General features: G+C 46.1%; 1 protein-coding gene across 2 annotated transcripts in view; it reads right to left on the reverse strand.

Moving 5' to 3' along the window:
* The window catches only part of SLC35D4 (solute carrier family 35 member D4), a 114091-nt gene that overhangs the window by 49246 nt on the left and 41097 nt on the right, over nucleotides 1-23748 (reverse strand). For both annotated transcript variants that reach the window (XM_037031914.1, XM_037031919.1), the window contains exons 6-12: nucleotides 22483-22508; nucleotides 19327-19378; nucleotides 17706-17754; nucleotides 16878-16923; nucleotides 15419-15454; nucleotides 12073-12107; nucleotides 2088-2157 (exon numbers count right to left, since the gene is read on the reverse strand). In XM_037031914.1, coding sequence (XP_036887809.1) covers nucleotides 2088-2157; nucleotides 12073-12107; nucleotides 15419-15454; nucleotides 16878-16923; nucleotides 17706-17754; nucleotides 19327-19378; nucleotides 22483-22508 — 314 coding nt within the window. The remainder of the gene's footprint in view (nucleotides 1-2087; nucleotides 2158-12072; nucleotides 12108-15418; nucleotides 15455-16877; nucleotides 16924-17705; nucleotides 17755-19326; nucleotides 19379-22482; nucleotides 22509-23748) is intronic.

The raw sequence follows: 23748 nt of genomic DNA on the forward strand, positions 1-23748 counted from the left end.
AGGTTTCTTGGCTCCTTGAATAATTCTTCACAGCTCTTCAAGCCTCACCACAGATGCTCCTGGTCAGAGAGACAGTGCGAGGTGGTGTGGGTGCCCGTGGCTGTGATATTGGGTGCGGAAAGTAAGACAGAGAGCACCGAGGGCTCTCCTTGGTGCCATCCGCCCACCGCGTCCAAGGGGCTAACAACTTCACAGGTGCCTGTCCAATTCCCTGCATTGCCACCCCCTCTGGTCCTTCCCTCTCCTCTCCACCTCCGGCCAGAGCAAGGGCATGATTCCGTGTCGACCACTCCCCTCAGCAGACCGTTGGCTGGAACTGAGCCTCTCCTGGGTTTTGACCCACACTTTCATTTTCAGCTCCCTTCTTGCTATAGAGGCAGATCTTAAAACCAACGGGAGAGCCCCAGAAGTGAAAGAGCCTGGGCTCCTTGTTAATGGGGTATCCAGGTCTTGGCTACTAACACTATCCCCTCCGACCCCCCGCCCGACCCCCTCTGCGCTTACCCAGAATCTGGAGGAGTCATGAGATGAGATGGGCTTAAAAGGGGTTAAGCTTGGCACTGAAGCCAGGGGGCAAAATGTGACGGAGAATGAAATCAATTCGAATAATTATTTCCAAACCTTTCAAATAAAAATTCCTGATTTTTCATGTTGGGTTATGAGAAAGTTTCGAATTAAAAGAGGCAGAATGGAGCCAGAATGCCAGCCCACACAGCCAACAACAACGAGCTGTGGACTGCGTTGCTCTGTTCCAAACAACCACGGCCCCCCCCCCCCCCGGGGCCGGGGCTGCCCTTGGCCAAGGGCAAACAGGTCGCCGGGCCCTGGAGCAGCACTAATACCCCTGCCGCACAATCCTGGCCAAGCGGCAAGGCCTGACCACACTGACAGGCACTGGGAAGATGAATTCTGTCAGCGTTCCAAATTTTTCTTAGGATGATTAGTAAATCGTTCTGGGGCTCCTAGGCAGAAGCAGACTACATCATTGATTCTTTTAGTCCTAATACATCCCCCACTGGAAACAGTACCTAGTTACATGTGGGCTTTTTGGCTCTGTGAAGAATCACCGCATGAGGAAGTACAATCCTGTGAGTAATCCGGTCAGTGGGGAAATAGGCGGTGTGACTCTTACGTAGCAGCTGCTCATGGTTTGTTGGCATTTTATATACAGTTGACCTGAGCAGATAATAAAATGGCCATCATTTATTAGGCCAGACACAATGCTAGGCCTTTAAATACTTTACTCAATACGTACAGTTACCCTGCATTACTATTATTTTTCCATTTTACAGATGAGAAAACTAATGAAGGCTTGGGAGGACTGGGAAAACTTGACCATACACCACACAATTAGGAAGCAGCGAGGCTGGAATTCAACCTAAGCCTGGTTTCTCCCCCATATCAGAACACAAGCTTTGAGACTGTCCACAGAATCCTTTCCATTCTGAGCATTATAAAGCCAAGCAAAGGGAGTACGACGGGAAAGGGAAGTAGGATGGTTATAAACTTTTGTGTCTATGATTCTAGCCACTGAGTTGGTCTAGATCCCTGAGTACTTACTTCCCAAGGCCAATATTAATGATCACAGCATTGTCCAGTCATCTCCTAGTCAATAGTTTCCAAAATCTGTTCCTCATAGTTTTGGGGATCAGTTGAGGGTTGTTGTTTTTTTGGAGATTGCCCTTAGGAGCAAGAAGGAGGCCAGGGTGGAAGTTGACAGGGCAGGACTGTAGACCCAAGTCTTCCCTTGAATTCAGCCAGTTTCATCAGTGTTGCATACTGAAGTTAAAAGAATTGCTCATGGAGGAAAAAGGGTAGGAAATCCTAGCTCTTCAGCCAGTTTGAAAACCACTGCTGTGGCCTAAAATTGTCCACAGACAGGGGTCCTCAAAGGCCCCAGGCCAGCCCTGAGCACCCAAGGGTGTTCATAACAACCCACGAATGGCCCAGGGAGCTGCTCCCACGCCCGCCACCACTGCCACTCATCTGGATGACGGTAGTGACCCTGAACTTCAGGGAAAGGAAGACACCACTGGTAGTACAGAAATGCAAATTAATATTGCAAGGGTTTCACGAGTCGAGATTACCTGGCACAGCAGCTGCCGTGGAATCTGTAGAAGTACAGGAACGGGAAGTCCAGGACGCCAAGGAGATCACCTGAGGGGCACAGAAAGGAAGAAACAGTGGCCCGCCTGCCCCCAGCCCCCAGCAGCCCCACAAACAAAAGGTGAGGGTCTTGAACACAGCATCCCTCTGAGCTTCTCCGCACTGAATTCACACTGGCACCTCTAGGCACCTATGCTATAGGCATTTTCTTATAATAATAACAGTATGATGATAATAACGCCCATTTAGTGAGAGTCCGCCTTGGGCAGGGTCCCATGCTGAAAGCTTCACGTAGATTATCTTTCCATCCTTATAACAACTCTGTGAAGTTTTGTTTCCTGCCTTTTCACCGGAGCTCAGAGAAGTTAAGAGATTGGCCTAATACTACACAACTCTTGACTGATGGAGCCACAGTGTGAACCTGTCACTTGCAACCCTCGGGTCTGTCCTCTTTGCCAAGGTGGCCATCCCGCCAAGGGCAGAGCGCAGGACCCAAAAAAAGGCTTGTCTTCAAAAAGTTCTATTCTTTTCTGCCTTATGGCTAAAAAAAGATTGTGAAAGCATGCCTCTGACTTCTTTCCCCCCCCCAATTTTTGTGTTTAATTACGGCACAAACGGTGCAGGGCCAGACTGACCATGCACGCTCATTTGAGTTTAAGGTCCAAAGGGTACATTTATTTCTAGTGAAGTAAGTTCATTCTTTTAGTTCCACTTGGTGCAAGAGGAAATAATCACACATATTGGCTGCTTCCCTCTCTGGAATTTGAACTTGGTCACAAACAAGAAGTCAGGAGATTAAAAAAGCAGAAAGCCTTCCAAAAATGTCCAGAGAAAAGGAATTAAGCATTTCCACAGCAGATAGCTTAATCCTTCCAAATCTGGAATTTCTGAGGCCGAGAGGAGCCAGGCAGTCCAGGCCCCCAGCCTGAGTCTGCCTCTCAGTTTTGGATGGACCGGAGCAAGAGGGGACGAGGCTTCTGACTGTTCACAGTGTGTGAGGTGTGCAGAGGGATGTATAGACAGTATTTCCTTCATCACTACTCTTATTAATCAAGAGTTTCGGGACAAAAGACACATGGCCTGCCAGACTTCCTCAGAGACCTGAAGGACCGCAAATGACTCAGCCATCTAGTATTGGGAAGGAAAGTTCTGAATTCCATTCCTCTGGAAGGTTGGGTAATTTTTTTAATCGCGACTATTGTTTTGCCCCTTTTATGCATATGTGCGTGTGTTTAACGAAAAGGAGAGGGTCTCGTGGGATCTGGTCTTCATGCACCAGGACAAGAGGCTAAGAGTTCTTGTCCTCTTTCTGCCACGATTCCACTGAGTACCTTTGTTGTCTGCTAGGGACGTGTATGGGTGGAGGGCCTTTGGAAATGGCATCATCAGGCTCAGACATCTCAGGCAGGAAGACCACCATCTGGAGTCCCCTTCCCCACAGAAGTGACAGCTGAGGCACCCCTGGGCACCCCGGTCCTAGAGGGAGGGCAGAGCCCCCTGCTCAGGTGGTGGAAGGGACACCCGTGGAGGATTTGTTCGGTCCCTGTGGCAGCTCTTGCTTCCTGGCCCTTTCCCAGGTCCCTCTCACTGAGAGAAACTGTGGCAAGGTCCGTGTGATCACCAGGCATGGGCAGGGAGGGAAATGAAGTGAACGCAGGCCCTTACGATTCCTGGGGCACTGACTCTTCAGCACCCAGCCTTTGTCAGGAGGTGAACTAGACTCGGTGCATTGGCGACCTTTCCAGCCCAGCCCTGGGTGCGGGGAGGGGTCAGAGGTAGACAGGGAGAAGGATACAAAAAAAAAAAAATCACCAACCTAGGGAATTAATCAGTTAGATTAAAGCCCTCACCAAAATCCTGACCATTGATCCTATAAATTACTAAGAGAGAGAACAGCTCACTCTCAGCCATTGCTAAAACCGCCACACATTTCTCACACAGCACTGAGCTGACTTCATGCCTTTCTCTTCTTCTGAAACTATCAAGTCCTTAAGAGAGAGTCCAGCAACTCTCTCTTAACTCATCACTCGCACCCACTGGGTTGGGACCAGCCCTGACTCATAGGACTCACTACTGAACTGAGAGTATCCGCTTGTTTTCTTTGGAGAGAATGTTCTAAACACCCTCCAGTTGACTATGCTGGTCCTCAATTTCAAACTGACCCAAATGCCTGACCCCTTCAGCCTGCCTCCTCTTTAACCAAAGAAGCGCTCTTAGCCAGACAGGGTGCATACCAGCCTCTAAACAACCAAGGTTAACGACCATGCTACAAATAGCCCTGAAGCTGTTGTAGTGTGTAGTGTGTGGCTGGCTGACCCCAACCACATAAAGACTAGATCCAGGAGCCTTAAAAATCTGGAAAGATGCTAAAACAACAATAACATCCCTGTACCATCTAGTGGAGAATGCACAATTTAAGCACAAACTGGGTGGCTCAAGAGTCATAACCATGTTTTTCGGCATCAACATGCAGCTGATGACAAAGTCCGAGTTGAGCCTCCAAGTCCTAGGCTCCCAGCTAAAATTCTGCTGGATCTCTGAGTGAGGAAGTGAATCCCATTGTTCCAAGATCACAGCGCATGAAATCGCCACAGTGAAAGTGTGGCACAATCTTACCGCATTCGAGCGTAATTGATATCTGAACATCGAGAAAATCTCCTCTCACCACAATTAGCCCTCCAAACTGGCAGGAAAATGCAAGGTCCATTCCAAGAAGGGATTAGTGCTGCCTGCGTTATCTCGCACACGAGCAATAGACACACCAGGTACCAAGGTCATTTCTGGGTCAGATTCCTGTGGTTCTCCCAGCTTTTCCTGTGCCTTGCGATTCTCTCTCTTGACCATTGCAGAGGAGGGGCCCCATGCAGATATGAAATGCAAACTTCCAAACACAGGGGGGGATTTCTCTTCTTTATTACTGTTTAAAACAGTCCTGGGGGAAGCAAAGTTCCCACATTCTTGGAGACTCTGCATGAGGTTGAAAGATGAAAGGAGGAGGTTGATTCCACCAGAGGAGAAAGGAACCCAGTGGCTAAGCGGAAAAAATGGCAGGGCCTGCACCTAGGACGTGAGGAACCGTCATCGACCTGATCCCTACCATCACGCCCCAGTGCATCCCAAAGGTTGTAACGTAAGCCACATCATCTGTACCTACAAGAAAGCTTATCTTTCTAGTCACTCATGAGCAAGTGAGAAGGACAGCTAAGTCAAAAGTGCTACTGAGTGACCAGGATCCAAGGCCCAGAATAGCTAAAGTAAGACTGACAACAACAAACATTGGTGAAGATGTGGAGCAACTAAAACTCTCATACATTTCTGGGTGGGAGTATAAAATGGTATAGCACTTTAGAAAACTAGCATTTCTTTAAAAGTTATAAATACATCTTATTCTAAGGCCCAGAAATTCTACTCCTGGGTATTTATCCAAGAGGCAAGAAAACATTCGAAGGGGGATTAAAAAAAACTGTAATTATCTTCTGGAGGGCGGGCCCCTTATAGTACAGGCTTTCCCCACTAGGTGAGTGTCATAGGAACCCATCTGTATCAGTGTGCCAGCTGGTGTTTTTGTGAGAGGCTGCGTTCTGCTTCAGTGAAATTTTTTGTTTTTGAAGACTCTTTCAGTGTGTCTGCTCATTTCATGATGGGTGATTTAAGAGCACACCTGCCCATGCTACACTAAGTGTTCAACAGTTTTTGACACAAACTTGCATGACCTCCATGCCCCACCCTCTCCATTCACCCCATCTCACCCTAAGTGACTTTTGTTTTTGTTTCCCTAGATGAAAAAGATCCTCAAAGCAAAATGTGAAAGAGGTAAAACAAAAAATGGCAGAACTAAAGAGAATAAATGGCAAAACTAAAAGACATCAAATTGACAAGTTCAAAAACTGTTTTGAGCAGTGGAAAAAAAGCCTCAGTAGATGTATTGAATCAAATGGAGACTGTGTTCCGAAGGTCGTATGTTCATACAATAGCACACTACTCAGCAGTAAAAGGGAATAGATAAGTGATACATACAACAACCTGGATGACTCTCTGAACACTATGCTGAATGAAAGAGCCACACATGGTGAAATATTTCCAGTATCACTCCATTGCTATGAGGCTCTGGAATGGACAGAACTTCTCTATAGTAACAGAAATCAGATCAGTAGCAGCTTTTGGTGTTGGGTGGGCAGAGAATGACTAACAAGCAGTATGAGGCAATCTTTGTAGGGACAAAAATGTTCTATGTCTTGATGGGGTATGAGTTACACAGGTATGAGGCCTATCCATAAAGTATCCAGCCACATACTATGAAAAAGAGACATTAAAGAAGAAGATATAAGATACAAGAAACATTGTACAAAGGACAATGATGCCTCAGTCCACTTCAAAGTAGGCACCTTGGGACCTCACACAGTTCTCTCAATCACCTTTAGCTGCCCCGTCCTATTTTCCTGAATCTTATCGGTGGTCTGAAATCTTTTCTTTCAAAGGTGATTTTAGTCTTGGGAAAAGTCAAAAGTCACAGGGCACCAAATCTGGGCTGTAGTGGGGCTGAGTCACCTGGTGATTCGATGTTTTGCCAAAAATCTCTGCATGAGACATGATGCATGAGTGGGTGTGTTGTTGTGATAAAGTTGCCAATCACTGGTAGCTTTCTGAATCATCTGAATAGTTTCCACAGAGGAATGTTCAAGCTTAACACAAAATTTGATACAGATTCATTGCTCTACTCATTCAGTCATTTTGAATGTGATGGCCACACAGTACACACGCCCACTCAATGGTGTCTACTACCCCCACTGACTAGTACAGTGAAGTCATCATTGTTCACACATGCGCATTTCAGTCCACTGTCCTTGGCTGCCAGGTTACATCAATGTCGTGCAAACCATTCTTGTCATATTAACAATGGTTGGACTTTTTCTGGACAGGCCTGTATATTTTAGTCAAAATTAGTCAAGCTGTACATTTAAGATATGTGCATTTCATATATGTAAATTATATCTCAATTTTAAAGTGTTTTAAATGTGCTATGAAAAAGTAAGATGCAAGTAAAAAAGAAGAGGTGAGAATAAATGAAAAACAATAAAGTTTCATTTTAAAATGTCAGAAATTATTAACAGGTCCTTCAAAAAGAGACTGTACCTATGGTCCCTGACAATTTCTGTGTCTTAATTGCTACAGGTGTGGGGAATGAGGAGGGTGCTCTCCCTGACCCACACTCAGGCCTGGCAGTGGACGGTCTAGGTAGAGAGGACAGTAAGCAAGTGGGAAGAAATAAAGTGCTGTTCTGTCTTAAAAATGTGTAGGTTACCCATGGGTCCAAGGAGAAAGTAAACAAATCAGCAGGAAGTGGAGCTGCCCAGTCTCGGCAGTCCTTGAATACTTCTGTAGAAAGAAAATTTTCTTCAACTGTTAAGTTTGCTTAAGCTTTGAAGTCAACAGTATACGACTAGGAGAAAATAATACCAGGACCCACAAAAGAGTGCAGGGCAATTAACCTGAGTTTGTAAAGCTCAGAAAACTTATCTCCCATGGGTATTCTAGACTGTGAGCTTCCATCAATGTGCGCGTATCAAACCCCTACCTTAATCCCGAGCTGCCTTAGCTATCCACTCTCACAAATCTAAGTGCTTTGCTGTACCCGAATGCTTTTTGAAGCGCTGGGCCTCTGCCTGCAGCTGCACAGACTGGGTACTGCGCAACCTCAGACAGCAGGACCGCATCTGCCTTGGTGGCCCAGGGGGTTCCTGGAAGCTACAGCTGATCAAAACCTGGACAGGCTCCTTCACAATAGCCAAGACATGGAAACAACTTAAGTGCCCATTGATGGGTGAATGGATAAAGAAAATAGGGTATATACACAGTAGAATATTTAGCATAAAAAAAGGAAATCCTGCCATTCGTGATGATATGGGTGGACCTTGAGGGAGTTACGGTAAACGAGCTGACTCAGACAGAGAAAAACGAATACCGTATGATCTCACTTACATGTGACTCTAACACAAAAACAAAGCAAAGACCTGAACTCACAGGTACAGAGAGCAGACTGGTGATTGCTGGAGGTGGGGGTGCTGGGTGGGTGAAACGGGTGAAGGTAGTCACAGGTACAAACTTCCAGTTACAAGATAAGTAAGTGTGGGGATGTAAAGGGCAGCGTGGTGACTATGAGTTAACAATACTGTATCATAGATTTGAAAGTTGCTAAGAAAGACCGCAAAAGTTCTCGTAAGAAAAAATACTGTAGCTATGTGTGGTGATGGGTGTTAATTAGCTAAACTTGTGATCATTTCACAATATATACATATATCAAATCATTATGTTGTATACCTGAAACAAATACAATGTTAAATATCAAATATATTTCTTTTTTTAAAGCAGGAACAGTCTCTTTTTATGTGGATTTCACAAGTAGATCCCGCCTCTAGTCAAGATCGTTTTGTTACTCAGCTGTCCTCATCCGAGAAGGGGTTCATGGACCAGCCCCACCTCTACCAAGGTTTCCGGTCAGTGACGCTCCCCTGACAGGAGCTGACAGGAGAAGCAACGCACCTGTTTAAGACCCCTTGACACACAATTTGTATAAGTTCTAGGAACCAACAATCATGATCATGGCAAACACACACAGAGCACCTTTATAAAAACAGCACCTTTGGGTTACTTAACACACCTAATACGAGGTGTGGGGCCCCCATGGGTTAGGTCCTGAACTTGGTGCTGGTCTGGATGGAAATCTCCGGACTCTTCTGAAAGGCTGACACTGGTCTGTACATAACTCCCACCCACCTTGGCCAGGGCCCATGTCAGAGCCCTGCTGTGATGGTTACTGAGGCTCACTGGACTTCGAGGGGGAGCCTCAGCAACAAACAGCAAGGTAGGCCAAGGTCACCTCTGCCACTGACAGAAAAGTCGCAGCCAGGCCCACCGGCCCAGCAAAATCCTTCTCAGAAGCCACTTCCTATCTCTGGCCTCTTCAAAGCTACCACCCCAACTACCCCAACACTGTAACAAACCAAAGCCCCAGCCAGAAGTCCTTCCAGGGCACACCACACCTCTCTCTGATGAACCCCACAGATTTTATGACTGCCTGAGCTGCCCACCAGAGACCTGCCCTCACCCATTCACCATGTGACGTGATCAAAGCCTGTAGGAGAAGGCACGAGAAATGAGTGTCTGATGTCTAATGTCCATTCTTTTTTTAAATTTTTTAAAAGATTTTGTTTATTTATCTTTAGAGGGGAAGGGAAGGAGAGAGGGAGAGAAATATCAATGTATAGTTGCCTCTCGTGTATTCCTTGCTGGGAACTGGCCTGCAACCCAGGCATGTGCCCTGACTGGGAATCGAACCCAGTGGTTCGCAGGCCCGCGCTCAATCCACTGAGCTACACCAGCCAGGGCTGTCCATTCTTTTTTTTTAACTTAAAATATAATTGGGAGAAAAATTAATCCTTGCTAAAATATTTTTCAGGCACAAATGAGCTCCAAACAGGTTCTCAAATAAAAGGGAGTTCCTTTTTTTATCCCGTATACAATTTTTTCTTGAGATATAATTTATAAACTATAAAGTCCACCCTTTCAAAGTCTACAATTCGGTGGTTGTTAGTGTGTTCACAGGGTTGTACAACTGTCACCACCACCTAATTCCAGAACATCTTCCTCACCTCCAGAAGAAACCACAGCCTATTTTAAATTACTCTCCAGCCCAGGCCACTCTATAACTTCAGGCTGCTGACTGCTTTGTGTTCAGGGAGTAACTAGGTGCTCAGGGTATTGTAGGTTTGACCTAAAAGCTTAGCGATTACTCAAGGTAAAATGTGGGAATGTTGCCTAAAATGTATAAATGATTCCTAGCAGTCTTCATGCTTGGCTACTGGTGAACACCATGCCCTCCTAACCAAGAGAATTTCCAGAAAGAAATTTAGGGACATCAGACTGAAGTATTCCCTCAGTCAAGAGACTTTATAGTAAGTGTAAGATCACTGAAAAGGAAGCATTTAAAAAGAAAAACCTGGACAGAGGGTCGGGAGACAGACCTAAACTCCAGTCCCCCTCTGCTGTGTAAGGATAATTAGAATGAGTCACCTCCCATAATTCCTCTGGGTTTCACTTTCTCATTGGTGGAATGTGGTGGCACCCTGGGTAATCAATTACCAAGGTTCCCTCCAGTTCCAATAATCAGGAATGTAACCAATGAACAAGCATAACCTGTTAGGTGAAAGGCAGAGTGATTTCTTTAGGTGAAAATGATTCACCAAACCCACTAGAAATCACTCAGAGAATAAATGAACATGTCAACCAAGAAGAACCAGCAAACAGAACTTTCCACAGACCTTTGACTAAAACGCATTTCAATGGGGAGGATGCTTAACAGGCTCTTAAGAATCTGTCAGGTGGCAAACTCCTGGCTACATGAAGGAGTGATGAGACATGATTACAGGCAGGCAACCAGCAGTCCGGGCAAGCAGAAACTGTTTAGGGATAACTCCATGATTTCTTCTTTTACAATACAAATGAATGGCAGGCTTTCACCGAATGATCATGGAGTTGGCACATAATAGCAATCATAGTTGTGAGACGACACCCGGCTGTGGAAGTGGGAAGATGTGCTTCAGTGTGGGCACGAGTGGAATGATACATTGAGAGAAAAGTCATTCTAATTATCCTTACACAGCACGGGTTCTATTTTGTCACGTACAATTTCGAAACACTCTCTGAGTCACTGCCAGCAATTCCCTAAGGATACCAGTCCGAATAGGGTGAAATGGCTCAAAACATAAACAGAACGCTGCCATTATTTGGGGGCACGGGATGAGAGCTAGAAGGAGCCTTAACTATAATCCAGCCCACTTTTTTCATTTTACAGATAAGGACACCGAGGCCCTGAGGGCATGGGAAAGGCCTTACCATAGAAAATGATCAATAAACATTAGTTTAAGGAGGGCAGCCAATAAAACATGTATTTTTAGCCATACCACACACAGATATTATTGCTTTGTGTTTGGTGTTGACTTCAAAACCTTTCAAAGTAAAAAAATCACAGTGGACTAGAGTTATTGTGGGCAACTCCTGAATCTGAAAAGCAAGTATGGAGTAATTAATGCAGCAACAAAGTAAAGGAAAGTTTTAATACTTGACTTTAATCCGGAATTATGAAGATGAGATGACAACAGGCCCCAGGTAGCTAGCTCAGTTGGTTAGAGCATCTCGATCCGCCACGGTTGTGGGTTCGATCTCCACCAGGGCACATACAAAAGCAATAAACGAATGCATAAATAAGTGGAACAACGAGTCACTGTTTCTTCCTCCCTAAAACAAAATTAATAAATAAAAAAGATGAGACAATAACATATGACAAAAGATGGTAAAAGGATGTTAATTAGAAATAAGGTAGCCCTAGCTGGTGTAGCTCAGTGGATTGAGCGCGGGCCTGCGAACCACAGGATCGTGGTTCGATTCCAGGTCAGGGCACATGCCTGGGTTGCAGGCCAGTTCCCAGCAGGGGACACACGAGAGGCAACCATACATTGATATTTTCTCCTTCTCTCCTTCCCTTCTCCTCTAAAGATAAATAAATAAATAAATCTAAAAAAAGAAATAAGGTAAATTTGAACCTTTTCACCCAATCCTTTGGTTTTACAACTGAAAAGCCACTCTGGGTGCTTAAGGAAGAAATCAGAAGAGGACACACAAGCCCTAGCTTACCTGGCAGTTATGAAACTTGTCCGCACATCTGAGATTGCGCCAGATGAAATCATACACAATAAAGCTCAAGAAAGGATAAAAATAAATCCATGGGCAGTAATCCCCTCGTCGGTTATTAAGAACAGTCTCAAGTATGTAGGCTACTTCTAACCCTTGCGTTTGACATCCTGGAAGGCGACCACATTCTCTTACAAAATGCCCCTGAGATATAACCAGGCCAGGGCACTGCATTGAAGGGGTGATGTAAAACAAACAAACGGATAAAATAATGTTTACCTGTGGGATGAGATGCGAACGCCAGAAGCACCGCACTAAAAGAGAAAGAGCAGAGTAGTGAGGAAAGCTTCCCTAGCACTGAGAAAACAGCACGCACTTCCAATCATTCTACTTGGAAACATGAAATTGGCCTACAAGCACATTACTTGCACTGAATGGTCTCATTCTGCCTAAACCCAGCTCCTCAGTGAGAGAATGAGAGTCTCTGGAAACACTTTAGGTCTGGGCCAGTGGGTTGAATCCACCCTGTGACGGACTAAGGACCCACACCCCACTCCGAGGGTCAGCCATGCCACTAATGATCTTCGAACTCACCTAATCTATAAACAGTATTTGCAAGCTGAACATAGCAAACTCTAAATGACAAACAGGCCACACTCTAAAAGCTAGCTGTTGGACATGCGCCAAGTCTCTTTTTGCCAGAAAATCAACTGCATAGAAGGCAGGTTAAATGTACAAGAAGGCAGCCCACAAAGTGATCCATCCCATCCACCACATGCCTGAAAACCACCTGGACTGGTTGGCAATTGATGTCAAAAAGGATGAAAAAGAGAAGGAGGGGTTTTCCTCGCATGTGGGCCCCGTTTGTCCTTGGCCCCCTCCCAGCTTCCTCCCTGAAAGTCCCTCCCATCCCCCAGCGCCTGTGTGCGGCACCTTCTCGGGCCTGAGCCCACTGTCCACACTCTCTGCCACCAATATTCCATGCCATCCGGGCAGCAGACCTAGTCGGAGGTTAGGAATGAAACTCTTCCTCCAATTTCGATACAAGAGGCATATCCTGTCAGATAAACAGCGTACCTTGTAATTCATTCATTCAACAAATATTGGTTGAGTGCCTCGTAAGTGCCAGCACCAGGCACTGTTCTCATTTGAAGATACAGCAGTGAACAAAACAGAAGACATTCCTATGCTCACGGGAAATAAAATATGAGGAAATAGTCTCCATAGGCTAAACTCCAATAGATTGTTCTGTTTTACAAATCTAACCCCAGAGAGAACACCTGTCTACTTCCCTCTGACACACACACACACATGCACATACACATATTTCATCTTCAAAATAAGGAGGTGGGGCATGAATAAAGAACATTATGATAATTTTGTGTTTAACAGATGAGCAGAAATTAGTGTCTGCTCATATTAAAAAGAAAAAGTGCTNTCCTGTCAGATAAACAGCGTACCTTGTAATTCATTCATTCAACAAATATTGGTTGAGTGCCTCGTAAGTGCCAGCACCAGGCACTGTTCTCATTTCAAGATACAGCAGTGAACAAAACAGAAGACATTCCTATGCTCACGGGAAATAAAATATGAAGAAATAGTCTCCATAGGCTAAACTCCAAAAGATTGTTCTGTTTTACAAATCCAACCCCAGAGAGAACATGTGTCTACTTCCCTCTGACACACACACACACATGCACATACACATATTTCATCTGCAAAATAAGGAGGTGGGGCATGAATAAAGAACATTATGATAATTTTGTGTTTAACAGATGAGCAGAAATTAGTGTCTGCTCATATTAAAAAGAAAAAGTGCTAGCTATATATCCCATATTTATTTCTCATAAATTACCTCAATTCCTCAAAATGCTTGTCAAAGCCATACCATTTTTAGACCATTCCATTTATTTTCAGCCCCATATACAACTTCCTTCTTCATTCTTTCCTTCATCCTTCCCCCCCGCTATCATGGGCCCTAGACCTCTCTACCCATAAGAGAAACTGCAGAGTCAGAACAGGGAGCAAGTACATCCTCAAGAAAACAAGAGTATGTGCCAAAGTAGAGAACCATCCAACTACCTGGCTTTCTCAAAAGAAATGAAGAGATGAAACCAGCTCTTGGCCCTGGTGGGCAGAGCTTCGGGCTGGCTCCTACCAGCACAGCTGCCCCACAGGTCTGAGCCACCACAGACTGGGTGGGATGTCCTCAGTGTCCAGTGCCAAGGTACACTGAATAGTGTCCTTCTTTCTGACTCACACACCTTCCTCACTTGTGCTGAAAGAAGACTTGGCAATAGAGTTGTGGCTTTAGCCACAGGTTCAGCCATGGGCTCAGCCAGGGAGCTGCGAGCACCAGGCTCACCCAGGGTGAAGGAGCTGGGAGAGGGGAGGACAGGAGAGCTAGCAGAGGGTCACACAGGCTCACTTTCCCATCCCCTTGCCCCTCTGCCGCTCAGGGTGGCTGTAAGTGCTGTGGAGAAAGAGAACTGCTCAAAGGGGTCTCTTAAAAAGGCAGCTGGTGGGGCTGGGCAGGGTGGAACTAATGATTGCTTCCCACTGAGCACAAAAGCCTCCCCCAGCCATGCTTGGGGTGAAACCTGTCTTCAAAAGAGCGTTTTACTTAAATACTAAGATACTTTATGAGCTTTATCCGCAAATGGAGAACACAGCTAATGCTGAGTGTTTAAAGCTGAGCACCTCCCTCTAGAAGTGTCCAAAGGCACCTCTCTGACCTTGCGCTCCCTACAAAGGTCACTGCATCGGGCCACCATGGGCTCCCAGCAGCCATGCTCACCTGCTTGCTGCTGCTCAATGAGGCCGCACAGTGCAGTCGGAGACTGCTGAGGCCCAGGACCACTCCCCTGCTGTTCCAGTCAGTGGGCTGAACCCTAGAGCTTGGCTTGGGGCAAGGGTGCAAACGGAAATCCATACACCGTATTTCAATGTTATAAATCAAGTCCTAAACTTCGTCCCACCTGAACAAGTATGCCCTCGCAACAACCTGCAGGGCCAGATTAAAATATAGAATTCCTGGCGTCTTTGAATCTTCCTGTCAGAATGTGGTGCCATGGGGTGACCAGCCTCTGGCGCCTGACTCCCAGGGCACCCCCTCCCACTTCAGGTGGCATCCTGCACCCGAGGGCCTCACACACTGCACGAGGACACCACACCTGCAAGTGTACCCTCCACCCACACCCCACCCCACCATGAACAGCCTGTCCTTGGGCAGCACTGGCCTAGGAATGAGTTGGGAAGACAGACCCAGGGAGACCCTGGAATTGAGCTCTGGACGATTTGAGCAGGGAATTCCAGGGCCCAGACGACAACGGAGGTTCTGCAAAAAAAAATGTCCCCTCAGCCTTACCAACTCCATACCCCATGGGGAGGGACACGGGAAGACACACTTCTGAAGTGTGGGGCTGGACAGAGGCCCCTCTTCCTGGTCAGAGGGCAGGACCACTATTGCATCCCTCGGCTTCTGACCACCTCACAAATTGCTTAGTTTGCCTCCCTGGCAGGCACATTGCTTCAGAACCCCCAAATCAAAATATTACTGGAAAGTAAAACCCATTAGTTCTAGAAACATATGAGTTACTCTTTGAAAATGCAAATTATACCTTACCTGAATATATAGTTTAAGTACTGCTGGTCAATGTCACTAGGAATAAGAAGAAAAGGATAACACATCAAATAACAGAAGTGTTTTACATACACAAGTAGTCATTATCTTGGGTCACTAAAGTATATCTATGTGTAAGTCACCACATTTATAAATTATCAATAAAGAGTACAAAGAGCACTTCGTACTCGAAACTAGTTTCTGGCTCGTGTTAAAAAAACATTTGCTAGTTTAGGGCCATCACACACATTTGCACTTGTGGCTGGTTATTTCTTGGGTCCATTGGCCATTTTGAAGGAGGGTCAACTACCTGGAACCACCGGACTAGCTTCTAGGGCTGCTATATACAAAACACAGGGCAGCCAAATAAATCCGAATTTCAAATAAAGAATAGTGTTTCAGTATAAGCATGCTCCAAAGATTACATGGTAGGTACTTAACACTAAAAATTCTTCATTATCAGCACTTATCTGAAATTCAAATTTAATTGGGTATCCTGTGTTTTATCTGGCAACTGTACTGGCTTTTTGCTGCAATATCTCTTTATTTAAAAAAAGGCGCTCTAGGGACCCACAGCCACATACTCTCAGAGCATGTAACTGCTCCCAGGAGCCACCCGCCCCAGGCCTTCTCTCTCAGCCGTCGGGAGGACCTGGGACCCGGAAGGCAGGTGAGTAGAGGCGGGCCTCTGGCCTCACCACTCCAGCCCAATCCAGGCCTGAGTTCTCTTGTTCATTTACACTCGTGAAGGTCGGGCCAGTGACCACGGGCAACAGAGGGCTCCTGCTACCCCAGGACNTACTGGCTTTTTGCTGCAATATCTCTTTATTTTAAAAAAAAGGTGCTCTAGGGACCCACAGCCACACACCCTCAGAGCATGTAACTGCTCCCAGGAGCCACCCGCCCCAGGCCTTCTCTCTCAGCCGTCGGGAGGACCTGGGACCCGGAAGGCAGGTGAGTAGAGGCGGGCCTCTGGCCTCACCACTCCAGCCCAATCCAGGCCTGAGTTCTCTTGTTCATTTACACTCGTGAAGGTCGGGCCAGTGACCACGGGCAACAGAGGGCTCCTGCTACCCCAGGACAGAGTTACTGGCTGGGGACGCTTGTGCGTCTAAAGCAAGTCAAGTTAGATAGGGGCCAAGCCAGAGGAAGTAAACTGGGGCCCAAGGCCGCTGGTCAGGTGACTTTTGCAAAACTCCCACCTAGATGGCTGCCTCCGAAGGAAGAGGGCAGACTTCCCTGCTCTTCGCACATCGCAGACAGCAGCACAGTTCAGGTCCCGGTGGACATGGCCTGAATGGCTCAAAAACAAGGGAAAGAGCTTTGGGGGGTCGAGCCTGCTGCCCCCACAGCAACACAGACTTGCAGGGTGTCTGGCTGAACAGCAGCAGCAACTCCTGCCACTGTGGGTCTCACCCCTTTCCTTGACCAGGTAACAACTGACCCAACTCTGAAAGCTTACCTTAATGCACTGGGTGTCTGAGGCTTCTGTAGTATTTTATAAGCCCCTGAAAATGAAGCAACACGTGTTACTGTCACAGGGCATTCTGTGTAAGGGGCTGCCTACAATTCCAGGGAAGCATAAAATCCACATGGAAAAAAGCCCCTCTTCCCTGGGAGGGTCCCCCACAACCAACAGGGGGCAACCAAAATTCGAAGGGTTTCAAGGATGCAAACTGGATGGTCCTGGTGATAATGCCGTTCAGTACAGAGAGAGCGCTGGGCAGGAGGGCTCATGATCCACAGAAGGATGCGATTACCAGGAGGCTGCTGGTTGCCTCTGCATGGAGCGCAGGGGAAAGAAACGGCACTGGGTTTCTGAACAGTGCATAACAAGGTCGGGGCACTGCTCCCCCCTCGAGGACATGAGACAAGAAACACTAAACATGTGATTTGAAATATAGTCAGATGGTCCTTTTATTTCACCCAGCTACATTTTTTTAATGTTTTTGTGCACTGATGAGAGTGTCTTTGGCACACACTTCTGGATCTCTTCCCACCATTTTTAGAGAAGACCAACCAGCATCCCACAAGTGGACTTGAGCAAGGAGAACTGGAGCCATGGTAATAAGTTCATTAACATTTGTCATGAAAAAGGGGAGACTATATTGGAAATGGAATGTTCAAGGAAAACTCCAAAACAGGCAAATCAAAATGAAGAATTTCCATTTAATTTTAACCTCAACACCCTGTATTTTATCTTTCGATTGTCTAACATCACTAAAAAGTGGATGCACAATAAGATCTAAACAATAAGCCTTATTTAAGTAAGCATTCTTTTAAAACTTACCCGTGCAGAATAAGTGAATTATAGCCCAGAAATATCCATCCGGATCAAACTGTAACACAGAATTTTTTTTAATGGCTATAGACACCAACCAACAGACACCAGCGTGGCACTCGGCAGCCCTAAGTGTCGATGCACCGTGCCAGGCAAGGCTGCCAGGACGGGACTTTCGGGGCCTTGAGCTGGTCCCTCCCCGGTTCTCATCCCGGTGTTACTGCATCCTCCCAACAAGCCCCTGCTTCCTGCGCCCGTTCCTCATTCCCCACGCAGCCCCAACCTGGGGTCTCTGAAAGGCTGAGCCGATGATGCCACCTATTGCTGAAGACCATTCAACAGTCCCCCAGTGGCTTCGGGATAAAATCCACTCATGACATCCCAGGATGTCTATGACAAGCCCTTGTCAACCCCTGCAGTGCCATTGACTGTCCCCCTCTCCCGAGGAAGAGAACTTCCACTTCCCCAAGCACAAAGGCCCCCCTCGCCACCCCTCAGCCCCTAATCATCTTCCCTTCCTTGTCTCCACAGGAGTTTGTCTCAGCCCACACACTCTGTTGTAGCGATTGCCTGTCTTTGCCTCCACCGTGCCCCGTGCTTGACTGTAGATTCCAGGAAGCCAGGAATTAGCAGAGGAGCACGCACCTACGTTGTAGGTGCCCAATGAAGTTCAACCCCAGCCTGCTTAGGACTCGGCCCACACCCGCTTTCTTCTCCTGGCTAACTCTCCCTTGCCCTTCAAGATTTAGGTCTAATAAGCAGAGCCCGGCGCTAGCATCAGGAAGATCTGGGTTAAATTCTAAAATCACTTATCCGTTGGCTGTGACCTTTCGGGCTGCCTTATTCTTTAGCTATGAAATGGAGACAATAATAATCCCTCGTGGAATTGCTGTGAGGTTTCAGACAAGGCACACGAAGCACTGGCACAGAGCCTGGCACGCAGCAGCCTCCCTGTAACTGTGAGCGTTGTGCCCATTTCCCGAGTCCCCGTGTCACTGGAGGTGCCTCACAGCACCCCTTACCTCCCGGGACAGAGCCCTGGGGTCCTCCTCCCCTTCGCTCTGACTAAACTCTGACTTCTGTCTGGATGAAGACAGTTCTTCTTTGTGCCCTCAGGGCCTGGCTCAGTGCCTGACGCTTAGTGGAGACTTAATAAATGGTGGGGGACAGAGGAGAAAAGAAAAAGACCCAGCAATGAAGTGACTACTGGGAGTGAGGGTGGGTCCTCAGTGACTAATAAAGAAAAACTGGATGACAAAGTGAAAATCACCGTGCAGATGACGCCCTGGGCTCAGAACAACAACAACAAATCAATGCTTCTGAATGTGTAAGGCTGGGGCAACTTGAGCGTGGGCTTGCAGGCTCCCCAAGAACATATAGAGGGGACACTGCCCCCACCAAAGCCCCCAGAGGCCAGAGCTCTGCAGGCCACAGCCCTGGGGAGAAGGTAAGGACCTTCAGAAAAGCGCTGGCTTGGCGAAAAGGTACCCTGCCTGAAAGTGTTAAATGCCTTTGCATAGGCCAGGATTATTCTGATTCTAAAAGGAAGGACTAAAAAATTCTGCTCACACACACAAGTTTCAGGTAGTAAAAGATACTTGCAAGATAGCATGTGCTCACCTGACCTTACCTGGGCGTCATTAAAGGGAAGGCATACGGCAGCGGCCAGGAGGAAAAGGGCACTGTGGAAGGGGAAATTAGACAAGCAACTTCAGTTTTCAACCTCAAAGAATTTCTCAGAGTGTGGAGGCTGAAATACACTGACTGGAGCTTAACTGAGGCGACATCCAGCCAGACAAAGCCCAGGCCCCCTGTTCACCCTCTGAGATCCACCCTCTGAGATCCACCCCCTGAGATCCACCCCCATGCTGATGCAGCTTCCATCGTGAGCTCCGCCACTTGCCCAGAGACAGGTCGCAGGACCTTTGTGAAACCAAAGCTGACTCACCCAAGAAAACCAGAGTGCCAGTGAAACACATAACAAAAGGGGTTTTTTAAAAACGACAGATCCCATTCTATTTCTACTGAACTGTGCTGCCTTAGGAGACCCCCCTCCCTCTACCTTTTTAAAAATATCTTACTGATTGTGATTTTACAGTTGTTCCAATTTCCCCCCTTTTGCCTACCCCCAACCAGCCCCCTGTAAGGAATATAAAATTATTAATAAAATATTTTGTATTTTTAAAAACTACAGATCCCCAAAAATACACTAGTGGAAAATTGGGATTTCAGACTACAATAATGCCACTCACAAAACAGAAAACACCATGGAAAGCACATTAAAATCTTTTGCGTGTCGCCTTAACCAAATGCTCAAACTTTGTGTCTCCAATGACAGGGCAGGTCTACATCACGTGCCTCTCGACAAGATGTGCTGAGACAGGCACAGCATCACGCACGTGGCGTCCTGCCAAATACGCCGAACCCAAGCTTCATCATAAGGAAACACTATGACGCACTCAAGTTTAGGGACAGCCCGCAGAACAGTGGGCTTACGCTCTTCAAAAACGCAAAGGCAGTGAAAGGTGATACAAGGCGGAGGAACTGTTCCGGAATACAAGAGCCACAGCATCTCTGGGGGAAGAGATCGCTGTAAAAGAACATCGGAAGAAGGGGCTGATTTTGAACGCAGATTCAATATTAGATAATTGTGTTGTACAAGATCATGGTTTTCTAAATTTAATAATTGTACTGTTTAGACAAGAGATTGTTATTTTTAGGAGACACACTTCGACGTATTTAGGGGATGGGTTACAATCTCTGCAACTTATTCTCAAATGTTCAGAAGAAAATTAACACTAATTATATGTATTCTATTACTTATTTTATGTGATATATGTGTGTATCTATATATGAAGACAGAAAAGCAAATGCAAAAAATATTGTCGCTAGGTGAATCTAAAAGGTCTATGAGAGTTCCTTGTAATATTCTTGCAACTTTTCCGTAGGCTTAAACTTTTTTCCCAGATAAAAGGCTTCACTAGGAAAGTCTCTTATCCACACACTGAAACACTCACAGGTGGAATGCGCTGGTGCCTGCGGTTTGCTGCAATGACCCAGCACTGGGTGAAGGCATAAAGTCGAAAACCTTTGAAGCTGGTGATGGTTATACAGGTCATCCTCATCCTAGTCTGACTGCTTGTATATGTTTAGAAATTTCCATAACAAAATTTTAATTCTTGCACAAAAAAGTAACATGGCCAACCACAGATACTTTAAGAAACCCTCACTCGCTGGAAAGCTAATTTAGAGCTATCTTTTGGAATAATCATTGGCTCTTCTAGGTTTCCCAGAGCAAAAGACCTTGCCCTCTAGCTCTCCCCATTCTCTCCTATAGGGCAGCATCAGAAACCACAAAACCCTAATTATCACATACTCGCTCATCCTGCTTCTATTTTACAATGCAACAAAACATGTAACGTTGGGCCTCTTCACTGCTGACTGTTCCATTAGCCAGAAAACAGCAAAGGATCAAAGGCGTGAACAGAAGCAGAGAATATACCAACTTTACTTTTACAGGACTTTGTTATATGATATCTCATACCAATATATATTCTATATACAAATAGAATTCCATATCTTATATGCACACATATATGTAATACACAACAGAGGCAAAGGGCGGGATGAGTAGAGGGACCTTGTTGGGAAGGGTTTCTGGGACTGCACGGGAGCAGGACACTTCCTCATCCACAGGCAATGGGCACTAGCAATCCCCTCAGACAGGCTATCCTTTGGGATTGAGGGGAGATGAGAACAGGCTGGTGTGAGACAGGCCCTGGTTTCCCACCAAACTTGGCCTTGAGCAATACCTGATTATACCAGGTATTACTGGGTTTTAATGACTCTCTTTTTAAAATTTTTTATTTATTGATTCCCTAACGACAGAGAGGGAAGCGGGAGGGAGGAAAGAGAAAAACATTAATTTGTTGGTCCACCCATTTATGCATTCATTGGTTGATTCTTGCATGTGCCCTGACTGGGGATCGAACCCACAACCTTGGCATATTGGGACAACACTCTGACCAACTAAGCTACCTGGCCAGGGGCTACCTCTCTTTAATACCTGCTAATCTTTTAAACAAGAAGATAAGTTCTGATGTTTCTTTTTTCTTTCAAGTAGCAGCCTGTAATAAAGTAAAAAACAGAGAGAGAGACTGGAGGAAAGCCTAGAAATCTCTGAAACAAAAAGTGCTAAATTCATATATCAAAGCATCTCTGTTGGGTTTCTATCTAGGACTGAGCTTCCTCGATCCTGCAGAGGAGGTAAGAAGCAGTCAGAGAGCAAGGTGCTCAGGTTGGGCTCAGCACGCCTGGGCACAGGGACCTGCCGCAGAGTCCAGCCGAGGAAACCAAGGCAGGGAGGGTGATGACACCTGCCCACCATCTCTGTGCTGTGGCCCAGGGCCCCACTCAGATCCCTGGAGGTACAGGCCAGTGGTCTTGCACCATGGAATTCTCAAACACCCAACAAACTACAAACATTATTTTTCAGTGTTTAAGTCATTACCATGTTTTCCATGTTCATTCTCCATCAGAATTGCACAACTCTTAGTAACGTTTTGGGCATCGATGACTGAAATCTGCCACAAGCTGTGCTTGCCTTAGAAATACCACATTGCACGAAAAGAGAGTCAATTTTAGAATTAGACATTGGGGAAATTGGGGAATATGAGTATTTATAATGAATTCCTCTATTGACTCTCAAGTATAAACCTTCAATAGTTTATCATTGAAGTTAAAAATCTTGTATTTAGAGGTTTATGGTTTTTTTTAAAAAACTTACCTACAGATCCTTGCAGGAGATGTTTTCTGTGTGAAAATAAAGATACAATTAGTCTTTAAAAACGTTGTATTTCTTAAAAGAAAATAGCTAGGTTAAGTGTATTGGAGGCTTAACAGCTTGTTGTACTGCAGTGTTAGTCAAGGCTTTTTCTTCTTGGACTCAGTGAAGGATGACTCAGGTCCAGAGCTGAGTCACCTCGGCAACGGCCCTGGAGGTGCGTTTTTGCCATCTTCCCGTTCAAATTGTGTTTACTCGTGAAAAACCAAAACGATGCCGGCCGGGCCGTATCTTACACACCTCGGAGGGCAGAGAGAAATCGGTGTGGCCCGAGCAAGATCAGAAATTAAGCTCATGTTCAACTTCTATTCCACTCTGTCTCTTTAAATTTTCCCTTCGTTAACCCAGCTCTGACTCTCAGCGGTGCTATAAATTCTCTGGTACGATGCATGAATTAAGAAACAGGAAAAAAGAAGGGACATTTGACTCCACCCCTACGGAGAAGGGGAAAAAAGAACAGACTGGGAAAATCTCAGTTCGGCACTGGAAGTCCCCTGCAATGAAGGGCCTCTAATGCGGACTCCACCTAATCACCTCCGTTCTGAAGTGAGTCGTGTTGAAGGAATTAGTCACTGTGCTCTGGGAGAAACTTCTAGCAGAGAGAAGCCTAGATTGCTCTATATTGGATAGGGGAAATGGTCGAGTAGGATAACAGATTAATTCTGAACATGCAGAAGGGTTACTTTGCTGGTTGAGGACTACAGTTTAGATGAAGTGTGAAGTATGACCATAGTGTTTAAAAAGGAAGAACTAACAAGAGAAACACGTGGTTTGCCATGAAGGAGATCTTGAGTCTCCACACACTAGTAAATAATCCAGCGTGTGCTGTTCTAGCAAGCAGATTCCGTTGGTGTACGAGGGGAGGCTTGCATCTTTAGATCTTTCCATCTCTCATCGTGAAGGACCCTGCCCCAGGGGAGTACAGAGGACATACCAACCTTGAGTATACTGCCCCCTGGTGGGCACACCTATCTCTTTGGTACACAAAGGACGACTCACAGACGACTGCCCCCGTTATGCGAAAACCGTTATCACTAAGAGTCTGAGCTACATAGAACCAACATCTCAATGGACTGGTGCAACAGAGGATGAGAGGTGACAGGGATGCCCCCAACTCTTGGTCACATGTTCATCCAGCAAACGTTTGGGGGCTTCTGTCACAGGGTAGCACACAAATCCAGTAGCTGAAAGAGTCCGCCCATTCCACAG

The sequence above is a fragment of the Sturnira hondurensis genome, unplaced genomic scaffold (genome assembly GCF_014824575.4).
Source record: "Sturnira hondurensis isolate 20B ecotype Veracruz unplaced genomic scaffold, ASM1482457v3 Scaffold0001872, whole genome shotgun sequence".
In the NCBI taxonomy this organism is placed as follows: Eukaryota; Metazoa; Chordata; class Mammalia; order Chiroptera; family Phyllostomidae; genus Sturnira; species Sturnira hondurensis.